The following is a 15,174-nucleotide window of genomic DNA, read 5'->3' as shown; positions in this document are numbered from 1 at the left end:
CATCAACAACATCTTTAAGCTAGTGAAACCAGGGATGGTCGAACAATGAGTGATAGAGACTGACACTCTCCAGGCATAGTGTCCTTCGTCGACATCGCCAAGACTCGTGGATGGCTTGTAGATATTGGAGTTGTGACGAGAGACGGGCAATTAAGGAGAGAACACTTTCTATGGACGAATTTCTAGGAAAAGAGAACGATGTGACAAAAATGGGAATACGTGGAGGATTGTGCCTGCTTGAAAACACCCTGGCATTGGAATTTGCTATTCGGATTACCCTAAACATAAATGGAAAATGAAATGATTAATAATAAATAAACTGCGGATTTTTATACAAAATAAAAATTGTAAACATTATTTGCATGAAATAGAAAATAAATAGTAAGTTCTTTACTTCATTAACCATTTTAATAAAATAAAAATAAGATAGTAACATTTTTAAATTGTTTTAATCTTCTTGTATTTTAATTTGCAACTATTAAATTTTATCACAACCGTATAAAATCTATAGTCTACTGATTAATAAGCTGCATAACCCCGATAGTTTAATTTCTTAATAATGTAACTCATGAAATAAAAACTCTTTATCCAAATCATGATTACAAATAGTAAAAATATATATAACTATATTACTGTTGTAAAATTTTAGATATTCCTAGATTGATTACTTATATTTTGGTTCTATCACTAGATTGCAGATGTTTATGCACTTAAAAAACAATGAAGAGAAGAAACGCAAAATTGGAAAAACGTTCGAAAAATTGGAAAATATTTTTCTCTTTAAAAACAAGCTACTAACTTGTTGAAATTGAAGTAGACAATTTTTATTTTGCACAGAGATCCACAGTATATTTATCACTATGAAATCTATAAACTAGAAGTGTGAGACTGGATGGATGGTATTGTATTTTAATAAGTTTTTTAATTGTTTAGTACAGGACTTGCAAGAACTATTCACTCGTCAATATATTTCTTACTTGAAATAGGCCACTCTTCGTTAAATAGCTCGCCATGTCTCGTATGTTTGAAGTGATTTCATATACAAACGATTAAATGATGATGAGTGTTCTGTGTGTCAGACGATATCTCTGACATAGCAACTCAATAACATGATCGATACATAAATGATACGTTCATAGTTAATGACCGTTTTATTATGCAATTCCGACACTGGACAATCTCTTCATCTTAACGATGAAGTGAAGTTTCAAGACCTTGTACATAATCTATTAAATATAAATGTTTTTCATTTCCTTTAAATCGAAATAATATTTAATACTTCTATCATCAAACTTCAGGAATGATCGTAAATTAAAATATACAGAAAACAAAAATTGCCACGTTCTATTAAGAAAATTATTAAAGACATGGAAGTCTTGATCAATATGTCTGTTAAAGAAATCGCAGTACAAATAAATCATATTAAATGATATCAAAGGAAAAGAACAAGATCTTATAAAATTATTAAAAATGAATTCATAATGAATAAATATACTGAGTAATTATCCATAGAAGCTTTTAAGAAACTCTAAAATGAGAAGAATTTGAAATCCGTCATTTTGACAAGCTTGGTTGCACTGGCGTTAAATAGCAGGCTACGAAGAACTTCTTAGTCTTCGGACTCGCGTTAGGCAGTAATAGCATCCCTTTCGAATGTTCTACACGGACAACCATAGCACTGAAAGTATTGTCTTTCGGTATAGTCATGGCCGGGATTAGAGCAGACACCGAGACATGAAATCCGCTCGTGTTTCCTGCAGCTACAGATCAAGGAGGAAGAAAAAAGCATCCACAGTATTGTTACTTGGTGGGGTCGATGGAACTGCTAGGTGGCATCTAATGAGAAGGAGCGGACAATGAGCCTTTCTGACTTAAGAGCCCTAGGGTGAATGCCGGAAGAGTACTCCTACAACCCTTCTTATGTTATTCATTTATTCTCACGCCTGCTTCACGAATCAGACGAGTTACCTGGCGAGAAGAGTTCTGTGGTGAATGGCTTCGAGATATACGCGAAATTTGAACGTGGCAGAGTGCGAAAAAATGCAGTTTAAAAAACTGAATAGAATCATCGAGTACGTAATAAATTGATTTAATTACGGACAAAATGGAACCGAAAAAAAGACCAATCGGTTACTGTTCCATGAACCAGTAATAACATAAGTACGTAATATTGCTAGACAATATTTTATCACGTGTTACTATACGTTTACACAAGATATTCCATACGTCTTTGTCATTTGAAATACTTTCGATATACTTAAAACATTGTAAAATATTTATTGCAAAAATTATTTAAACGAAAAATTGAAAACACAATTACTACATATCACACAATTACGTCCGACCAAATGAAAAATATTAAAATTCAGAACTTTATAATGTATTTTTTGAAAAGAAGAATTTTTATTACAAAATTAAATAGCACAGTGAGAATTATTAAATTGCAATTCAAATTATATTATAATTATAATTAAATAAAAAAACACGAAAATATTAATGGAATTAACGTCAAAATTGTTAAAACAAAAAACGAATTAGAGTATAATAGAAAACCGAAACAATCATTCATAATTTATCATTATAATATACAAATCATTTTTTAATCCTTGAATTTTTTTATTTATTTTATGATTTATTTGTAATGCATTATAAAAAAACTTTTAGTATATACTCTTTCATATAATATTATAGCAAATATGTATATTTATGTGTATAAATAATATTTTAAGTTTCTTTTGTATGTATCTAAATTATTCATTAAACCTTATGAAACTGATCGAATGTTTTTATAATAGAAAACATTGTCATTAAAAATCACGGGTGTGAAAAAAACCTAAAACAGCGGTCCGCATATTACCCGTATTATATTACATTGTTCGTATAGTAAGAATATAGGTTTTTGTATACATTTAAAACTGTTCCCTTCATTAAGAACTAGAGATATGATTTAAACGATTTTGTTTCTTCGTGAAAAAGGTCAGTTTTTCAAACTTTTTAAAGATATTAATGATTTTGTCTACATTGAAAGAGATAACTACCAAAACACATCATTTTTAAATTAAACATTTTAACATTTATACAATTAAAACTACAATCTTTTCACTTACTTTGAAGATAAAATTAAACTCAGTTATTTGTATTACTAGTATACGTTTTTATAAATATTATTGCCTTTCCGATATTATTCATATCATTATAAAATAACTAATATATTTTAGCTTTTATTACATTATATTATCCTATATAAACATATAAATAATATTACAAGCATTATATATATTATCATTTCGTTAAATCATTTTGATTCACTCAAATAATAAACAAATCACAGCAAGATTAAATTAAACATTGCTTTTTTCGAAAAAGATTTAAGGCCAACTAAGTGATACACTCAATTTTTATTTTGATACTGTGATTGTAGGAATTGAGCTCTTATTAACAATGCTGTTAAAATTTCTGTTATCGAACATTGTATTCGAGGTTATTGATGTTACAAATTACAAAAAAAAGGAATTCAAAATATTGGAACTTCGTAATTTTATTATAACTTAGTCACATAAAAAATGTACAATGAGTTTATGAATTTCTTATTATGTGCCTTAAATTAGATAATTCTTCTGACTTCAAAAAATCGTTTTAAGTAGAGAACTTGTCCTATTGTCATACAAACCAAAACCATAGCTTCAAAGAAGGCCCACATGCCTACAAGGAAATTGGTACTTTCGTTGATAGCTCTATGGTTTTGATCCCGTACCTGTAAAAAAAGTTAGAATTCTTGATGTTTCAAGGTCCTGGATTTTAAAACCATAAAACTAAAAAATTTTAGTTACCTGCATATATTCTTGCTCATTCTTCACTCCCCATAAACTTGTACTTAATTCTTTAATCATATCATCTATTTTACTGTGATTTGTGTCCTCAGCATTCTTTCCATTTGAAGTATGTTCTATAGGTTTTAGAGTCTCGCCAATATTCATATTAAACATTACAACTTTTGGTGTCATACTGCTTTTTTGATTACTAAAGCAATATGTATAATCACCAGACAAACCCGCAGCAAATGTATATTTTCCACTGCTTTCTTGTTCACCTCTATATATTTCCTTCTGATCAGGACCAATTATTTTTACATCTATATCTAAAAATCCTCCTTCTGCTATCTCAAATGTAAGACCTAAAAGATATTGCAAGTAATATTAAAAAATATATTTTATTATATTATGCTAATGACGTGCAACTAATAATGACAAGACATAAATAAATGACAAAAATATGTCTCTTTTGATTCTTTAGTGTCTTTATTCACTGTTACAAAAATAAGTATTAATTTATTCTTTCTTTAAATACATTTAAGAGAAAACAGACGATGTACAATAATAATCTTTATTTAAGTTTCTATTATCTCTAATGTATCAAATTATAGTGCGTACAAATTATTCAATTAATAGAAACTCTATATATAAAACATATTACTTTGAAATGACCCATGTAACACAATTTAAATAAACGTAAACTTTGTATGTTAATAATACAAATATTCGTTGAATATACTTCCAAAATATATCTACTTGAAAAATTAACATTTTGTAAATTTTACATAGTACAAACAATAATTAGCAATAACAATAAAAGAGAGATATCAAATCTCAATTTATATTAAAATAAATAATTATGTAATGAACTTGCAAAACATGTTATTATAATCATTGCAAATTTGTTTAAGGAAAGTTTCCTAAGTTTCCTAAAAAAGTTTCCTAAAAACTAACCCATTTTCGTTCCCGCTTCAACTCTGTCGAAAAAACATTCTTCAGCATGTGCATCTACAGTTATGAAATAACAGGTTGCACTTTTGCTTAAAACAATTAGGGATAAACAAGAAATAAGCCACCTCATTTTATCAAATTACGCTGTGAACTTATTAAAAATGACATATGCCGATTCTTAACTCCGCCACTTCACAGCGACATGTTGCTACCACAGCGCCACGTATGCAAACTACCAAGAAATTAATGGTAGACATAGATGTACATTCATTTGAGAAATATTGTACCTCAAGTTTTACTGCGTATCCAATCCGCAGTGAGTCCCGTTTTAGGCCCGTACTTTAAGATGTATTATAGAAAATTACAGGGGAGAAACAATTTTTCTACGAAGTGGTTTCACACACAGCAATAATAGATGTTACTTCCAGGCAATGTACATATGTCTAAGCCAGGATTCAGAATTAACTGCACATGACAGAGATAGAGCAATTTCGGAGACAGCATCAGAAATTTGTTGCAGGAGAGATCTCATAAATGAGACTGAATGATGGCACTCTGCACGACATTTCAAAACATTCTCCGTAAATACTCTGTCTCTGCCATATTCAATTAATTCCGAGCCCTGTTCTAAAACAAAAGTCCAATATTCTTTGGTAACTAATTTTCATTTTCATGTACACGCATCCGGAACTAAACTCATGAATATTAGCCCAAAAATTTAGTCATCCAATACGCATGCGTACACAATATTTCCACTTTTGTGTGTCAAGGTCATCCAATTTAGAAACATGAACAATAAAAATTTAAATAGTAATACATGTGTACCATCACTGATATTCTCTACTGGTGATTTGTGGTAACGTGACCCAATTTCCTATGCACCACTTCGTCTGATTTTGGCCAATATTTAAAATGCGTAAACTTGATAAGAACTTTTCAATAGAAATATTAAGTTAAATAAATAAATATTTATTAAAAACTGAGACTGCATAATTGTTAAAATGCAAGTCGATCATCGACTTTTACGATAAAAGAAAGTTCTGTGACTTTGGCGAGTGATTTTCAGGTGCTGAAAGTGAAGAGTAAAAAGGAACTATTTTGAACAAATGTCAGTCAATGTCTAATATTATCACTATTCATATGTTGATCTGTTGATCCAATGTTATTAGGTCATTGTATATTTGAATTGGGTCGAAGTCACTTTATTGTACAATAAGAGAAATATTAAATAAATCTATTAAGATTTATAACAATATTTCGGAATTTCCATTATCATTCACAATTTAATCTGTGGTCGCGATTAAATATTATCAACAGATAATATTAAGTGTATATTTATCTTTCTTAATAGTGATGATGTTACGGAAATTTTTGACATACATATGAATGAGAATTAAATATACTGCCATTGATAACTAAAAGGAAATAAAGATGAAGACTGTGAGCTTTTGTTATTTCATAAGGAGAAGTACTTTTGTACAACATTGGAGACAAGATTTGATTAATCTGTCTCTATCTTCTAAACATATGCATATTAATTCAAAGGAGTAAGTTTAATTTCATGTAAGTATATACTTCTTTATCATCCATTATTTATTTTAATATTTACTTATTTTTATTCAAGCATTAAACCAGTAAAACTTGCATATGCATCATACGAGTCAATGAGAGGAAACATAAATGATTCAAAGAACCCTATTATTATAATGCATGGCCTTTTTGGGTCAAAGAATAACTGGAACATGTTATCAAAATCAATACATCAGCAAACAGATCGTAAGGTAGATATATAGAATTTATAGAATATAAGAAATACTTGAAATGCATTTATAGGTAATAGCTATAGATGCAAGGAACCATGGAGATTCTCCACATTCTTCAGATATGACATATAAACACATGGCAAAGGATGTCATTCAACTCATGCATGATTTAGGACTTCAAAAATCTATTTTGGTAGGACACAGTATGGGAGGATCTACAATGATGTATGTAGCTTTAAATTATCCAGAAGTAGTAGAAAAATTAGTAGTAGTAGATATGTCTCCAGTGAGGACCAGTCCTCAACTTTTGGAGATGGAAAAGATATTCAATGCTATGAGTTCAGTAGACCTAAGCAATAGCCCAACATTAACAAAGGCACGTAGAGTAGCAGATGAACAACTTGCAGATACTATTAAACATCTGAGTTTACGTCAGGTACATAAAACTACTTTTTATATTTATAGTACTTTAATTATAAATAGTTTGTAGTAATTGAAAATTAAATTTTCATTGCAGTTTTTAATAATGAATATAGTGGAAGCTGATATTGGAAAGTATAAATGGCGGATTAATTTACCTGTGCTGCAACAAAATTTTGTAACACAGATAGCAACTTTTCCTTCAATGAAGGAATCACAAGCTTTTAAGGGACCAACATTATTTATAGGGGGTGGTTTGAGTGATTACATAAAAGTAGAAGATCATAATAAAATTAAAAACTTATTTCCTTCTGCTCAATTCTCATATATAAGTGGTGCCAATCATTGGGTTCATGCAGACAAACCAACCGATTTTATGAAGACAACAATTGATTTCATTAATCAATCGTAATTGTAATTATCGTATTGAGATAAGAAAAATACGTAATGCATTTGGAAACATATATATGTATTTATGTGAAATTTATAACATTACAGATACATAAGTGAAAAATAGATCGATAAAATACAATTGTACACAGTGTAAACAAATTATGAATTCTGCATCAGGTAAGAACTTACGAAGTTTAACACTTTATTAATTTCTTGTTTGTTACATTTCCATATATTGCATATTCAGTGTTTTACAGTTTGGAAATAATTTTATCAGAACTGAAAAGTAGTTTCACACAAGGCCATGTTTTATTAAAGAACAACTATTCAAAATGTAACATTTTGATGAACTTTTAGACATTATTAAAATATAGTGTGCTTAATTAATTATTGTGATTTTAAGACAAAAATATTCAAGAAAATAGATAAATTGAATTTAAAAAGTTTAAAGAATTGTGTATAAATACTATATTTAAGCGATAATGTAAAAATTTGCGATTGCAACTTCGTGTATAAAGAAATAAAGTTATAATTTTAAATTAGTTAAATATGTGTTACAATATCACAATGATTTTTGCAAAGTGCAAATTCCTTACTAACTTTTCCTCATATTTTGTCCCATTCAACAAATTGCATACTAAAGTACATCATGAGGATGTCCACCATTGTATGCATAGTCTGCTTTATTGTGCATTACCAATTGATTGTCCACAAAATAAAATGAATCTGAGCGTGTTTCAAATGGATTTGCAATCATTTCAGAGACTGAAAGGTCATTCTTAATGAAATTATATTATGCAATGAATATTTCCAGTCATTATACAATAAAACTTACAACTTACCCAAATCAGCAGGCAAAGTTGGAAATTCATAAATATGTTCGCAGGTATTTTTACTGTTTGGTATACAAAATCCAAATTGAAAATCAAAAGTTTTTAATAATCTGTCTCGAAAAAAGTGGCGTTCAATCATTCGAAAATTAGTCACTGGTTTGGATCCCACAAGAAATTCTACTGTTGCCCCAACAGTCTTCAGTTTAAGAAATTGAGGTGTAAATTGGTAACGTACAAAGCGACCAGTGTCTTCACAACCAGATTCTTCACATTCTGGTTCTACATCTTGTAGAAGATCGCATTCTAAAATATATAAACATTTATACTTGATAGCATGCAATACATATATATATGTACAATATAAATAAATAAATAAATTTATTTAATCACTACGTACCAGTAGCTGGTGGTTTTGTTATTTCAAACAATATTGTTCCTGTTTCTAGGTCTCTAATTTGAAATCTTGTAAAATCAATGTCATAAATATTAGCCTCTGGAGAACACAAATACTCTGAAATAGAATTGGTCAATTATTATTTTATAAAGGAAAATATATAAATTCTTATACTAAAAATATACTGCCTTACTATCGGTAATTGTAGGCAAGCGTAACACCATTTCTGGGGTTATAGGGGTTTTTTCAATATTTCCGTTGTCAGAATTTTCTTGATCTACTGACGGTGTGAACGAAGTAATAGCTTCGCTTGATTTATTTTCGCTATCAACACTCATATTTTAATAGTAATTAGACCATAAGCAGACAATTTATTTAACGTACAAGCGTATATTTTTCGTATAACTATTATAGTATGTTCCACATAAGATTGATATTCATCAAAGATTTGATAGGGGTCTTTTACATACAGGCTTCGTTATAAATATTTATGGAACATTTCTAATCTTTAAATTCTTTATCCATCCGATAACGTCTTCATTGTGTAAACTTTCGGACATTCCATCGTATTTTGACAATTATTCATGCGCCACGTTAGAAAAGTCAATGGTAAATATCCTGAAACTATACACAACTGTAGAAATACTACTTATTCGTACATAGAATACTAAAAGAGCAAAAAAAGGTCCAATCGGAACATTCAATGTTTGTATTAGTGAAACTGACTCACCATATAACCAAATTAATGAAACATAGTTTAAAAAATTTACCATATGTAATTGTTCATTCAATACATAGTTTTAATTGCTCACTTATTTTTTTCGAGTAATAACAAAACAGCTTTTTTTGTGACGTCTAGGGATTTTTATGACAGGTTGAAAATTTTTGATAATACTGTTGCGTGATCACGCGAACACAGTTATAAATAAGCGCCTCTGGTTATGCAAATTATAAACTTAGTGGATGCCGACAGGAAGGAAATTCTGTGGGGAACCTGGGGTTTTACCTCGGATTCCCTAGGCAGCTCCCCAACAATCAGTTGGTAACGCGGTTGGCAGCACCGGTCACCAACCGTTGCCGCTCGTGTTTTCTTGAGCGAGATTCATTCGTTTTCGAACACCAGAACAGAATAGATACTGGGATCGTCTCACCGTTATCTACTGCACGTGCCGAGTATAGTCTACAGTGATTGTAATACAATAAATTCAGTGATCGAGAGATGGTGTATTTATCCATTAAATAGTCCTTCCGTCCGGGAAGATCACTGTCCAGCAGTCCGTGTAGGGAACTGCTAGCCTTCGATCACAATCCTCGAAGCGGTCTTCCCAACGTTATACTGGGAGGTATAACCGGTACACGCAGTTATACCACGTGATCCCTACAATACAGATTTATATCGTATAGTTATGTAGGGATACAGCATCGGCCGAGAGGAATAACTGAGAATATGTAAGGAGATAATGAGAGAGAGAGTTCCCACGAAATTTTTCGTTAAACCTTTTTTTTATTTAGCAAGACTAATCGAGGAATGTAGAGAAAGTCACGTAGCCTCTCGTAAGTCCCTCTCCAATTTCACATGAACTAGACGAGTCACAATAGCAAACCCGGATCTCTCAAGTACAGGACGTCGTAAATCTTTAGACAAGGACTTCTCGGAACCCTCTCTGACCTCTCTCTCTCTTACTCAGTCCTCGAGCCGAAATCTTCGCGCGCGGCACACCCCCACACCGTTCGTTTCGGCGGGCTTTTTACCCCTGCGCGCTCGACTCTCGCGCATCCCCATCCGCACGCGCACCGTCGAACCACCAATTCCTTCTGCAATCTGCAACCGGAAGACGGGTCATCCGACGAATCAGCATCCAGCTAGAGGACCCCAATTTTCCTATTGGACAAGGAAGGAAAGGGAAGAAGGAACGCAGGAACAAAACTCGATTCCTTGGGAAAATACGCGACTTTATTTTTGGGAGGCTTGGAGATAACATCTTTATCCAGGAAATAAAGTTTTAAAGACGATTTCGGTGCAACTAATTAATTTTTACAAGTCCTACACAAGCAGAACACTTTTGTGTTCCACGGGCATCCGAACCAGCCAAACTTCCCTAAATCCCACCCAAGCAACAATACGAAATTTCTGAAATAATGCTCTTTTCATTAAACCAATTTCTTAATCTTTCACGGACGACAATTTTATCAATGAACAATGAATTTGTAATAAATACATATATAAGAAAGTAGGAACTAGTAAATAAGTAGACTAGAAACTTTGTCTAAATTGAGCAATTTTTTCCGTTGGTACAGAAACTAAAAAAAAGACATTTTTTAACATATTTAAAAATTATAGTTTATTTATAAAAGAACTGTATAAATTGCTATTTATTACAATATGAAAAATAGAAAGCGAGAATGTTATTCTTATTTGCTAATATATAACCTCCAATTTAGCAATTCTATACTGCCTCGTTTGTATATTTCTAATAAGGACAAATGAATATTTTTTATTAAGAAATTCGAGTAGCGAATTCAACGTTATATATCCCAGACCTGTGCCTTTTGCCTGTACAAAAGAAAAATCACCTTTTGTTACATATCCCATGACTTCTCTACTGCAAGAATATCTTACATCAACACAGTCTGGAAAGTACATCTGTGTCATCTTCTTGGCCTGCTTAGAGACAGCATCATGACTTGCTTTTAATAAATTTTTTCTCTTGCACTCATTATCTAAAATTTGTAAATCATTGTTTAACAGCTGTCTCAGTTCATCATCTAATGCTTTTTTATGTCGTAACCTTTGTTTTTTTAAACGTTTTAAAAGTGCTAAGTGTTCTTTTCTTAATCTTTTTCTAATGGTTTCATTTGGATCAGGATACAGCTTTTCTGTAGGCCCCGGCCAGTTCCTATTATTTCTATACATTTCTACATCTTCAGATGTTGGCATACATATAAGTGCAAATCTTTTAGGACATCCTCTTTTCAGAATGGATACCTTGATGTGAATTAAACAATTCCTATTTTCCAAAGAATTTTCCAAATGGGGATTTGATTTGGATCTCTGCAATTTATTCTGCCTAATTGTTTTTTCTTCAGTTACCAAATTATCTTGTAACAGTTGCAATAACTTACGATTTCTTAAAACAAAAAAGTCTTCAACATTCGTCCATTCATTCATTAGAGTTCTCCATTCGCAGTAGAATGGAGTAGCAATTCCCATCTTTACAAAATTTACACGTCTGTTAGGTGGATAGCGCAAATATTTTTCTATCAATTCTTTTTTAGTACTTAATGCTTCCTTCGTATAAGCAAGTGTATCTGGATCATTGATGTCCGGCGACTTTGCATTTCCATACTCGAATGCAATAGACCTTGATTCTTGGAGTGCACCTACTCTTACGCAACGGAGTATGCAAGCGAGCCAAAATGGCATCGCCCAACCCGCTGGTAAAATAATGTCTATAGCAGAACTTAAACCCTGATTACCAACTCCTGGCTTCTGAACTAAAAGTATGGGTATTTTGGTCATAATCTCTTCATTGAAATGTTTGTCATTACTTATGCCAGGAACTAAACATTTACTCCTTAACTTATTAATGGAACTAGTTGTTACACATGTCTCAGTAATTTTTTGCCGAATTTCCTTATCCCAAATTGGACTGAAATTAGCACTTGTTGGTGGGACTGTCATTAATTCCATAATTTTTGATACATTACCCTGTGGCTTTGTTCTTTTTTTAGGCAAGTGAAATCTCGGATCTAGAACTGTGAATCCGAGAACAATATTTGGTGGCAATTGACTAGATGATTGTAGTGTCTGTAGCAGTTCCCACATTTGTTTTTGAAATTTTAAAGATTTTAAATTTTCTTCATTGCTGTAGTATTCTTTATGCCACAATTTATTATTGTCTTGAGTACCATCTTCATACTCCATTCGATTTTCTTCAACTTCGGTTGTAATTGGAGAATAAAAGTTTTCATCAATGCTCGGTAATCGTAATGTTTCCGTCAATGTGCTTAACGCTAACGGTCCAAAAAGCCGAAATCTATTGATCGTATTTTTGTGGACAGTCATTTTACAATTATTATCATTTATATATGAATTAGATTTAATCATTTGACTATTTTCTGTGCTAGGCTTTGCATCATTTACTTTAAGGTCGAAACTGGATATGATTTCATTCAAAAATTCATTGAGGAACGATGGGTGTACCCAAATCCAAATTGTTTTTAATATAGAATTCGTACTTGGCCTCCATAGGAAGTGCACATGACCAATTGGAAATCGGGGATAACCATTCTTTTTAAAGAACATTAAAGTGCCTTCTCGGGTACCGGAAATGAAAACATTTGCGGCAAAAGTTAATTCGAGCGGATTACAATGGCTTTTTAATGTTTCTTTCAGATTTTCTTCAGGTCCATGCATTTCAACGCACGTGTAGTATGAAATATCCTGCATGAGACAATGTTTCGCCACGGCGCGATAATTCGCCTTAAAACATCTGTCGTTTGCGTGACTTGCGAGCCTGTAGCCCCATTTTTCCACCATATGAAATCGTTTTGCATGCCAAATGTGAGTCTCCAACCAAATTTTGTTTTGCTGTCTTCGGTTATACTCTAAGAGCAAATTTCGCGGTCGCCTGCGATATTTGCGGCACGGCCTCTTGACTTTTGGCGGCAAACCAGATTTTTTCATTTGATTCAAATGTGCTTCTCGTAGTCGACGCGGCAATCGCTTCGCATTGTGCGACATTACACGCCTGCGCATGTACACGGGTAGCTTTTGAAACAAAAGTTTCGTTTGTTGATTATTTTCTGTAAGTGTTTAAATACGTTGAAACATCGAAACGAAGGATATTTCCCTCGAATAACATTAAAAACATGACATCACGTGACCTACCTATAGAATATGTCATTGCAGCGATTTCGCTAGCTCTCGCAGAAACTAGCTTTAAAACGTGGACGTCATTCGGTAATTTTTGAGACCCACCTAAATATTCATCGAACTGTTCTTTTCCCGCCATTTTCGATAATTAATATCTAATAATTTCTAATTCTTGTTTACACCAAGATAACCTGAAAATCCTGCTATTGTTATTTTTCGTGCGCGATCATTACCAAATATAGTAATATTGAAATTTTAATAATATAGATACTTGCAACAACTAATCAAATAATTTTTAAGGATGTAAATCTGAAATCATTTCATGTTATAGTGTTAACACTGAAACTATTGACTCGTACGGCGCACGTGTTGTGATTTACTAAAGGCATGAATGAAACGATATCACATAGAAGTACTTCTAGGATGTAGATTGTTCGAAGTTAGTTTCTGTATGCACCGATAGGTGCTACGAGTTGCGTCATTAAGACAGCCTTAAGAATCAGAATTTTTAAAATATTATTTGAAATCCTTGTTATGCTAATTTCTAATGATGTGTACTTTTCAATTTATATTATAAACAGTAGAACTCGATACACTCATAAAATAAGATACACGAACTGCATTACAATAAAAACGTTATCGAATCAATAAGGAAAACGGCATTGCGAAGATCCGACGAAAATACAAGAGTACCATTGGCCGACCAAAGTCATGTATGAGTGCGATATCAAAGAGCAATGTAAAGTACTGCGTCTATATTCGTAGTGTACACTATTGCTCTACGATCTATGTGTTCGGGGCCGTCGATGATGTTCAATTTGCCTGCAGTTTGCCACTTAAATGTCCGGCGGAATCCCTCTGCCTAATGTCAAGACCCGCTCCGTAAAATAGTCGCCATCTTTGCGACCAGGTCGCATCCCTCGGTTTGGACAGACGTATGTTGCGCGCAGCTTTATGTAGTGTCGAATAGAAAAAAAATCGTTGAAAGTTGGTGACGAAAGGAGCAAAGGCGATTCATCAGGACCGGATAGCTTTGGAAAGCTGCGACGAGAGTGTGGGCCAACGCGAAAGTGGGCAGAACGCGTAGGGCTTACGTTCTCCTGGCCTCGCTAGAGCAGTAGTACGTGTGATAGTAGGAATAATCTTGCTCGTTCTTCTGACAAGAGTGACATATACAGAAAGAGAAACACAGAGAGGGAGAGAGAGAGAGAGAGAGAGAAAGAAACAAAAAAAGAAAGAGAGAGAGAGACCGTAAGAGAACTGTCGTGTTAACTACTCTGGTGCAGTGATAACGGATCAGCCTGGGACTCATCGTCGGCCAGTTCGTTACCGGCGTATGCCATTGTAGCGTGTACATCGTTAACGTGCGGTTTGTTACGGCTGCAACAAAAACGGAAAAATGAGTCGTACATGGGCCTCTGGCCATATCTCGGTACCAGACGAGCTCCACGAAGTTCTTTTGGAATTCACCATTAGTTATCTACTGGAACGGCCAGTGAATGTTATCGACTATGCCGTCGAGTATTTTACGCAACTACAAGAATCTCGACAAACTCAGTTAATTCATTCTACTGAGACGTTCAAGTCTACGCCGGACGAGTCGCCGGATGAGTCGCCGGAAGGTGAGCAGTCGAAGAATTTTTAGTCGGTCGGGATGCAACTTCCCATCGCGTCCAGTAGACGTCCCGTGATACACACACACACACATATACATATATACATATATATATAT

The 15,174-nt window shown here is 33.0% G+C and overlaps 5 protein-coding genes across 8 annotated transcripts in view; 2 read left to right on the top strand and 3 right to left on the bottom strand.

The window, feature by feature from the left end:
* Positions 1 to 3,520: 3,520 nt before the first annotated feature.
* Positions 3,521 to 4,983, bottom strand: LOC144470798 (transmembrane emp24 domain-containing protein). The gene is made up of 3 exons (XM_078182334.1): positions 4,767 to 4,983; positions 3,831 to 4,174; positions 3,521 to 3,754 (listed from the first exon to the last, which is right to left on the bottom strand). The coding sequence occupies exons 1-3, from the start codon at positions 4,891 to 4,893 to the stop codon at positions 3,605 to 3,607; spliced, it is 621 nt and encodes a 206-aa protein (XP_078038460.1). The 5' UTR covers positions 4,894 to 4,983; the 3' UTR covers positions 3,521 to 3,604.
* Positions 4,984 to 5,629: 646 nt separating this feature from the next.
* LOC144471641 (sn-1-specific diacylglycerol lipase ABHD11) lies at positions 5,630 to 7,881 on the top strand. Of its 3 annotated transcripts, none has more exons than XR_013494321.1 (6): positions 5,630 to 6,310; positions 6,388 to 6,544; positions 6,597 to 6,962; positions 7,044 to 7,360; positions 7,445 to 7,516; positions 7,597 to 7,881. XR_013494321.1 is itself a non-coding variant. In XM_078183894.1 (6 exons), exons 2-5 carry the CDS (start codon positions 6,195 to 6,197, stop codon positions 7,356 to 7,358), a joined length of 954 nt encoding a protein of 317 aa, XP_078040020.1. In that variant the 5' UTR covers positions 5,630 to 5,871; positions 6,115 to 6,194; the 3' UTR covers positions 7,359 to 7,360; positions 7,445 to 7,881. The 3 variants fall into 3 exon arrangements, 2 of the variants coding, with proteins under 2 accessions (XP_078040020.1, XP_078040021.1); XM_078183894.1 differs by having other exon boundaries at positions 5,630 to 5,871; positions 6,115 to 6,310; positions 7,445 to 7,881; XM_078183895.1 differs by having other exon boundaries at positions 6,198 to 6,326; positions 7,445 to 7,881.
* On the bottom strand, positions 7,395 to 9,204 carry Unc-119 (unc-119 lipid binding chaperone). Its single transcript, XM_078183897.1, has 4 exons — positions 8,760 to 9,204; positions 8,570 to 8,683; positions 8,182 to 8,475; positions 7,395 to 8,104 (listed from the first exon to the last, which is right to left on the bottom strand). Exons 1-4 carry the CDS (start codon positions 8,902 to 8,904, stop codon positions 7,977 to 7,979), a joined length of 681 nt encoding a protein of 226 aa, XP_078040023.1. The 5' UTR covers positions 8,905 to 9,204; the 3' UTR covers positions 7,395 to 7,976.
* A 1,729-nt stretch (positions 9,205 to 10,933) lies between these two features.
* On the bottom strand, positions 10,934 to 13,835 carry Pop1 (POP1 ribonuclease P/MRP subunit). Of its 2 annotated transcripts, XM_078182361.1 has the most exons (3): positions 13,718 to 13,835; positions 13,458 to 13,633; positions 10,934 to 13,372 (listed from the first exon to the last, which is right to left on the bottom strand). In XM_078182361.1, the coding sequence occupies exons 2-3, from the start codon at positions 13,579 to 13,581 to the stop codon at positions 10,986 to 10,988; spliced, it is 2,511 nt and encodes an 836-aa protein (XP_078038487.1). In that variant the 5' UTR covers positions 13,582 to 13,633; positions 13,718 to 13,835; the 3' UTR covers positions 10,934 to 10,985. The 2 variants fall into 2 exon arrangements, with proteins under 2 accessions (XP_078038487.1, XP_078038488.1); XM_078182362.1 differs by lacking the exon at positions 13,718 to 13,835 and having other exon boundaries at positions 10,934 to 13,337; positions 13,458 to 13,577.
* Positions 13,836 to 14,151: 316 nt separating this feature from the next.
* Pka-r2 (cAMP-dependent protein kinase type II regulatory subunit) overlaps positions 14,152 to 15,174 on the top strand; it is a 30,348-nt gene continuing 29,325 nt past the window's right edge. The window contains exon 1 of the mRNA XM_078183891.1: positions 14,152 to 15,064. Coding sequence (XP_078040017.1) covers positions 14,842 to 15,064 — 223 coding nt within the window. The 5' untranslated portion in view covers positions 14,152 to 14,841. The remainder of the gene's footprint in view (positions 15,065 to 15,174) is intronic.

Source organism: Augochlora pura, chromosome 6 (genome assembly GCF_028453695.1).
Source record: "Augochlora pura isolate Apur16 chromosome 6, APUR_v2.2.1, whole genome shotgun sequence".
NCBI classification, from domain to species: Eukaryota; Metazoa; Arthropoda; class Insecta; order Hymenoptera; family Halictidae; genus Augochlora; species Augochlora pura.
The sequence above is the reverse complement of the archived record's forward strand: the minus strand, read 5'-3'. Positions and strand labels throughout refer to the sequence as shown.

Excerpts from the sequence above, each read along its gene's own strand:
- Pop1 (XM_078182361.1), bottom strand. The coding sequence starts at position 13,581 with ATGGCGGGAAAAGAACAGTTCGATGAATATTTAGGTGGGTCTCAAAAA. Across the intron at positions 13,373-13,457 it reads TGCAATGACATATTCTATAG|AAAATAATCAACAAACGAAA; the intron begins GTAGGTCACGTG and ends AAACACTTACAG.
- Unc-119 (XM_078183897.1), bottom strand. The coding sequence starts at position 8,904 with ATGAGTGTTGATAGCGAAAATAAATCAAGCGAAGCTATTACTTCGTTC. Across the intron at positions 8,684-8,759 it reads CTTGCCTACAATTACCGATA|AGTATTTGTGTTCTCCAGAG; the intron begins GTAAGGCAGTAT and ends ATTCTATTTCAG. Across the intron at positions 8,105-8,181 it reads AACTTTGCCTGCTGATTTGG|TCTCTGAAATGATTGCAAAT; the intron begins GTAAGTTGTAAG and ends ATGACCTTTCAG.
- LOC144470798 (XM_078182334.1), bottom strand. The coding sequence starts at position 4,893 with ATGAGGTGGCTTATTTCTTGTTTATCCCTAATTGTTTTAAGCAAAAGT. Across the intron at positions 4,175-4,766 it reads TGAAGCGGGAACGAAAATGG|GTCTTACATTTGAGATAGCA; the intron begins GTTAGTTTTTAG and ends AATATCTTTTAG. Across the intron at positions 3,755-3,830 it reads ATGAGCAAGAATATATGCAG|GTACGGGATCAAAACCATAG; the intron begins GTAACTAAAATT and ends CTTTTTTTACAG.
- LOC144471641 (XM_078183894.1), top strand. The coding sequence starts at position 6,195 with ATGAAGACTGTGAGCTTTTGTTATTTCATAAGGAGAAGTACTTTTGTA. Across the intron at positions 6,311-6,387 it reads ATGCATATTAATTCAAAGGA|CATTAAACCAGTAAAACTTG; the intron begins GTAAGTTTAATT and ends TTTTTATTCAAG. Across the intron at positions 6,545-6,596 it reads ATCAGCAAACAGATCGTAAG|GTAATAGCTATAGATGCAAG; the intron begins GTAGATATATAG and ends ATGCATTTATAG.